This window comes from Odontomachus brunneus, unplaced genomic scaffold, assembly GCF_010583005.1.
Source record: "Odontomachus brunneus isolate Ranch 3 - 2012 unplaced genomic scaffold, Obru_v1 Obru_scaffold_005, whole genome shotgun sequence".
Classification (NCBI taxonomy): domain Eukaryota; kingdom Metazoa; phylum Arthropoda; class Insecta; order Hymenoptera; family Formicidae; genus Odontomachus; species Odontomachus brunneus.
Window position 1 is genome coordinate 278033 of NW_022639455.1, and position 6938 is coordinate 284970.

At 35.7% G+C, this 6938-nt stretch overlaps 2 protein-coding genes across 3 annotated transcripts; one reads left to right on the forward strand and one right to left on the reverse strand.

The window, feature by feature from the left end:
• Positions 1–305: 305 nt before the first annotated feature.
• Positions 306–1504, forward strand: LOC116848010 (mitochondrial import inner membrane translocase subunit Tim10). Of its 2 annotated transcripts, none has more exons than XM_032823679.1 (2): positions 306–474; positions 830–1504. In XM_032823679.1, exon 2 carries the CDS (start codon positions 1021–1023, stop codon positions 1291–1293), a length of 273 nt encoding a protein of 90 aa, XP_032679570.1. In that variant the 5' UTR covers positions 306–474; positions 830–1020; the 3' UTR covers positions 1294–1504. The 2 variants fall into 2 exon arrangements, with proteins under 2 accessions (XP_032679570.1, XP_032679580.1); XM_032823689.1 differs by having other exon boundaries at positions 401–557.
• A 1311-nt stretch (positions 1505–2815) lies between these two features.
• LOC116848003 (regulator of chromosome condensation) lies at positions 2816–6062 on the reverse strand. The gene is made up of 6 exons (XM_032823665.1): positions 5893–6062; positions 5693–5776; positions 5034–5413; positions 4213–4579; positions 3864–4136; positions 2816–3732 (listed from the first exon to the last, which is right to left on the reverse strand). Coding segments are annotated over exons 1-6 (1296 nt in total). The 5' UTR covers positions 5894–6062; the 3' UTR covers positions 2816–3541.
• Positions 6063–6938: the final 876 nt, after the last annotated feature.

Here is a 6938-nt window from a genome sequence, read left to right on the forward strand (position 1 = left end):
CAAACCTATTGAATCCGATCTAGACACACCGTTTTTTGTGGAGCGACATCTGTTATGGCTCCTGCACACAGGACGCGGTAATGCTTGCCGAGCGGCGGAAGACCGCGCGACAGTCAATCAATATATTGTTTTTCCGTAAGAGCTAGAAGGTTATTACGGAAAGCAGCATATTGATTGGCTGTCGCGCGAACTTCTGCCGCGCGGCAAGCATTACAGCGTCCTGTGTGCAGGAGCCATAAGTTCTTTTCAGCTGCACTGTTGAATTGGTGCAATAAGTTAGAGTGAGAAAAATATACTTGTCTCACTTGTCTTTAACTTATTGCACCAGTTCAGTAGTGCAGCTGAAAAGAACAGACCAAGTATTAAACGTGCGTTTTCTGAACGTACTTTCATTTTACATGTGACATAGCCGTAACAGACGCCTGCATGTATACTCTCTCTTCTCAAGTCACGTTGGTCGCGTGGTGTATGCAGGTATATGCAATTTTTCACTTGTTAATGGAATATACTTAATAACATTTATAAAATAAAATATGGCTATGCCAATTTGGGCAAAGGTAGGAATTGGATGGTAGGTTTGCTACGGTACATAGAATAATTTCGTAAGATCACTTCCATTCATTATCTTTACGATACTCGGCGTCAGCGTTAACCTTAAATGTTGTAAAAATGTAATGATTATTGCATCAAAAGATCTTGCTCTTAAATGTATACACAGATTTTTAATATTTGTATAGAGTTGAAAGATTTTACATGATTCTTGCGTTTATTGTACACGCAAAAATCCATGCTTCTAGAAGAATAATATTTGCTTTATATTATTTTACAGGGTTGCAGCGGCTGGCTTAGGAATTTACACATTTGTACTATCGAAGAATGACATTAACAGTAAGAGATATGAGATTATGAAAGCCAGACAACGTATAAAGGAGTCAAATGTTGTAGATTAATTTATAATTAAGATATATAAAGAGTTTATATAAGAAAAGATATAATCAAAGCTCGACATTAAAAAGGAAAATGGCAACATTACCACAACTGGACGAAGATAAACTTAAGTTGGTGCAAGATTTGGAAATAGAAATGATGCAAGATATGTTTAATCGTATGACATCAGCATGCCACAGAAAGTGCATAACACCAAAATATATTGACCCTGAATTAGGCAAGGGGGAGTCGATATGTCTGGACCGTTGTATTGCTAAGTATTTAGACGTTCACGAACGCATCGGCAAGAAACTCACGCAATTTTCGATGCAGGAAGCAAAACTACAAGAACAGCCAAAGAGTTAAGTTGATCGTCGTTAGTTGCATTTGAAGGTTCTTTTGTAACCTCTTGTAAATTAACTATTTTAATTTTCTCCAACTATTACATATTTCTGAAGAATGTATAGTTTATGTAAATTAGACCGGACTAGAGCAAACATAGTGTTGTCTTTTATCTTATTATTACCAATAAATTGGTAATAATAAAGTAAGAAATAAACTGATGAAATATATAAAATGTTGTAAGTTTTTAATCTCTCAGTGTTCCAGCCTCACTTTAATATCCTTTCTCAATGTAACATTAAATGTCATTAGAGTTCAGTTCCATCAACATCTTTAAACATTGATTAAATCTTGATTCGAGCTTAAGTCTGAAAATAATTCAAACTCAGATTAAAACTTAATCGACGTTAATGAAATCGGGTAGAGGTCATACAAAAAGTTTAGTCAAATTATTTATTAATTAATCGCAATTTTGAAAACAAATTAAGACTTGGCTACTCATCGTAGAACTTTTAGTTAATAATATCGGGTATGAGGAGATGCAAAATTCCTTCAAAGTACGTCGAAATAAAAAGATACATAAAAAAAATAACGTGATCGATTAAGCACATCTCTAAAGTAACCTCTGAATAAAACAAACTTTTTTTTATCTCTTAGAATTCCAGTTTAATTGCTGTGGCGTGGAGGCGTGTTTGAGCTTGTTCGGATACGATCTTTGATTTTTTTAGAGGATACCTTAAAATTATTTTTAAGGAACATTTAAAAATAGGAGTTGGGAAAGATTAAGAGGGAGAGAGAAAAGATATTGGAGCAAGAAAACAGAGTGTTAAATAATCATAAATATTCTCGGGAAAAGTTCGGTAACGTAGTCGCTAAACAAGAAAAAAATCCTTTTACTTTACAATCAATAAATAATGTAACACATACAACCTTCTTTTTAACCTACATTTCCTTATTACTTCGTCACGTTAATTTTATTGGTTCTTCATTGATTGTTATAGCAAATGGAGAATATTTGAGGTATTTGAGAGAAGTGCTTAATCAATTGCAAATGTCATTTTTTGAATATATTTTTTTCATTTCAACGTGCTTTGCAGGAATTTTGACATACATTTTCTCGCTTTTGACGTCATAAATTAAGATTAAGAGCCGGTTTTTCAATGATAGTTTAAACTTAGATTTCAACTTAAACTTTGTTTAAACAAAACAAACGCATTGTTAGAATAGAGTTAAACTTGAATCAAAGTTTAAATTGCTATTGAAAAACCGGTCTTTAGAGATTTAGCGCAGAATGATCACACACACACACATAGGAGCCTTAATCAATCAATCAATTAATCGTCACCGTCGTTTATGATCTTTTGTCAATATTCTAACAGCTTTCATATATATATCGTTATCAAAATATATCGATCGAAAATCGAACTGATCTTTTAAATTGATCTAATATTTTATCAACATCTGCTTCACAATATATATAAAATAAGAAAATTCGCCTCATACAATTTACACGTCGAAATATGTAAAATATAAATAAACTAGCACATTATTTACAAACGGTTTATTTTGCATGGAGAGGTACAGGTATACAACGTACAAAATAAAATTAATGATCATCAATACAACATATCTCCAAACATATACAATACAAACAATGCATATTATGATAGCGAAGTTTACATTTAACTCTTCGTCAAACTTAAGTGATATAAGTTTTACTAATGTTTCATTACTCCTAATGATTCGTTATATTTAACATTTTTTCTTGATTATTCAAAATATAATCTCTCGTCCCTCCAAAGTACTCATTTGTGTGTATATGTGTGTGTATGTGTGTGTATTTTTAGACTCAATCCTTGATTCGTAAATAGAATAGTTTATTTACCGGAAATACAAGCAAGTAATAGTAAGTTAAAAATAATATAAATTTAAGAAATCAATATTGTCACAAATATGTTGATGGTAGCACGACAGATTATGTACAATGTCGATGTCGTAGAACAAACAAAAGCTTTATGGGAATTTGTATGTTTTTCATCGCGCTCCTGCTTAGCGACACGATACCAACATGTTAAAAGCAATAAAAATAAATCAACTTTTTCTTCCTGCTTATCCAAAGAATTTACAAATAGTAACAATCTTTAAATGTCCAATACTTAAAGATGTTACGTATGTAATACGAGATTGGACAATAAGCATAGAGACTCGATTTATTTCTACATGTCAGTATCACACATTGATTTCGATGCGGTAATATCGCTTTATTTATATATTAACCAGCAGTTTTATCTTTCACTGGACGAACGGTTGCCAAAGCCAAAGTGTGTTGGCCGCCGCCAGTGACACGTACCACAGTTTTACCATCTAATTGCCTTCCCTTGACTAATATCGGTTCTTCGACGTCTTCTTCCCCCCCTGTGCCAAGTTGTCCACTGGTGCCCATACCCCATGAATATAGCTCGCCTAACAAGAAAATTATATGCGTATGTCAATCTAAAACTTATTATATAATACATTCTATTAAGCATTATATTTTGCTCAAATTACTTCCGAGAAAGTTCTATACTTTATATAGTAACTTCACATTACATTACCTGATTCTGTTACTGCAAACGACTGCGCACTACCTACAGCTACATCAATGCATTTGGCGGAACTTAAAGCAGGAACTAATGTCAACTCTTTTGCATCCGTGCAGTTGGTACCAAGACCAAGACGACCGTATTCTTTGCGGCCCATCACGAAAACTTGCCCCTCATCGTCCAAAGCAATAGTATGATGTTGCCCGCTACTGATATGTTTCCAAACTTTTCCACTAAACGTCTTCGACATTTGTGGGTGGAAATGAGTGGCGGCGTCTTTCAGACCTGAACATTTCCAACGAACGTGTGAGCAAATGGAAGAGTGCACAATCTTTCTCAAACATATATATTTCTGACTTACCAATTTGATAATAATTGTTTAAGCCAAAGACATATATGTCCCCTTTGTGGTATTCTTTGGCAAATGTGCAGTAAGTTCCTGCCCATACATCGGCGAACTCGAGCTTCTTACTGACTTTAAATTCAACCAGGCCTGGTGTTAAAAGCGGACCTATTCCTTGTCGAGTATTTCTAGTAGCTGTCCGTGAGGCCACTCTACCTAGTTGTCCCTGCTCTCCACAACCGCATGTATATATACGTCCATTTTCACTAAGTAATACTAGATGATCAGCACCTGATGCTATTTTCACTACTTTTATATTAGGTAACATTTCTATTGGAAATCGCTCATTTCCTTTCAGTGTTAGTCCCATGGTGCCATGTGAGTCCTGTTTACAAATCAATTTACCATGTATCTCAATTAATCCTCTTATATAATATTCTCTAATTTAATAACTAATTTAAATATTTTATATATCTTCATTTTCTATTATCTTATATAAAACATAATAAACTAGGGCAATAATAAAAAGGCAAAAATAATATAAAATATATAAGATAAATAATACTTTAGTATCACAGGGAGTATTGAAGAGATTTCTGAGATTGCAGGTGCATTCTCTTTTTTTTCTACAATTATAGAATTAACATTCTTACTTTTAACTTCTACAATTACAAAGTTAACACATTTTTTAAACAAATTCTCCATATAAGTGTTTTTTTCATATAATAGTTTTTTAAGCATCTTGATGTCTTATCACATCACAATATCTTACCAAAATGTTCTTTTATTTAATAGAAGATTGTATCAAGATAAATTAAGATATCTCAAAGCAGACTTACCCTAAATGATCCCCAAGCAAAAACTCTGCCATCTTCTAACAAAGCTGCGCTATGCGAGTCTCCTGCCGTCACCTGGATGACTTTACCAGGTAACTCGACTGTACCTGGCACTGTCTCAGAACCCTCTTTGCTGGTATCTCGTCCAAGTGCTCCCTCATCATTACAGCCAAAAGTCAATATTTCTCCTGTCTTTCTCAAGCATACATTGTGCATACCACCAGCTGCTATTGCTATAATGTCTTGATAGTCAGGTATGACTGCTGGACGCATCTTTTCAACGATATCTTCTCCTAGCCCAAGTTGACCAACATCTCCTTGTCCAAACACGAGTAAAACACCACCCGTCGAGAGCGGCCGTAAGTCGGGTTTTACAATTACTTCTGCAAAAAACACTCAAATCATGCCATAACGTGCTAACAGTCTTTCAGTGAGTGACTCGCATTGACACATGAAAATTCACGCGATCTCTTTCAAAAACATTGAGGTCCTTTTTTCCGGCGGTAACGTGAAATATTTCACGAAATACGCATCGCTCAGCGGGGGAGAAACCGTTTCGTTCGGAGCATTCGCGATTACATAGGTTACGATATTTGATACGCAGTTTGACGCGCTTAGGAACGGAAGGATTGGGAATCGGAATCAACGAGAAGAATCCATACCTTGCTTCTTCTTGATCTGTTTCGGCGTCTTCTCCGCATTCGTAGGCTCTTCCGCAGTGCGTTTCGCCGCTCTCCTCGGAGGCACTGCAACAGATTCTCACGTTTAGGTTAGGTTTACGAATACACCCGTAAAACACTTATTATGACTGTCACGTATGATCAGATATGCTTTTAATATTGTTACTCGTTTATGTACTTACTTCTGCAGCTATTTATCGCGGATTGGAAATATATGTCACCTTTCACTCGATTGGCGCCAAAAGTTACTGTGCTTGGGCCTTTACGACGGTTGCACAACTCGCGAGGAAGCACGATGCAGACCGGTTTTCACAGGGGCATCACAGCTCCTGACACTCACTACTAGAGGGTGTGACGTGCAATATGAGAAGCGCCCGCCAAAACGTACGCCATCTATCAGAACGATTCCACAACTAAAACATAACAAGATTCGCGCTAAAACGCGTTTGCTCCCAAAAATATTGCTGGTGGCAAGTCTCATAGAAGTCCTGTTGAAGGGATGTAAGAGCATCCTGATATGTTCTCTCTCGTGCTACACATGTATGTAAGTACTTATATTTCTGAAATTATTTCTCTTTTCTTCCTTTTCTTCTTTCCTTCCTCTCTCAGCTCTCGAATTCGATTGAAAGCCTGTCTGCCGAGACGCTGTTAAATTGAATTGGATAGTTTTCCGTGTTCGTAAGAACGTAAGTTTGCTCGTAAAAGCGTTATGGCCCAAGGAAATGGCTAATGTTTCATAACTTCTCGCGGTAAATTAATAAACAAAGGCGAATGGAGTTTTTCGCAAATATTACAGTGAAGTTTCATGAAACCGACTGCAGCACGATAAGGAACTTTCAGAGTCTGTGGTTTAATATCCCTAACGGTTGCCAGACTAACATTATTTTCTAACGGACGAAACTCTCTCTCTCTCTCTCTCTCTCTCTCTCTCTCTCTCTCTCTCTCTCTCTCTTTCTCTTAGTATCGCAAGATATTAAAGAAATATCTAAAATTGTAGACGCATTCCTCCTTTCTATAAAAAATACAACGTAGAATTAATACGGCATACATAAATTCGTCTAATCGTGATTATTTTGATATTATTTGATAAGATATTCCGGCTTGTTGGAATGTCTAAAAAGCGGTGGAAAATTAATTTTCTGATTCACTGTATATTTTTCATTAGATAAAAGCTCACAAATGCGCACTCTCTCTTTTCATGCTCATACGTGCACTATTCCGTCAAAAA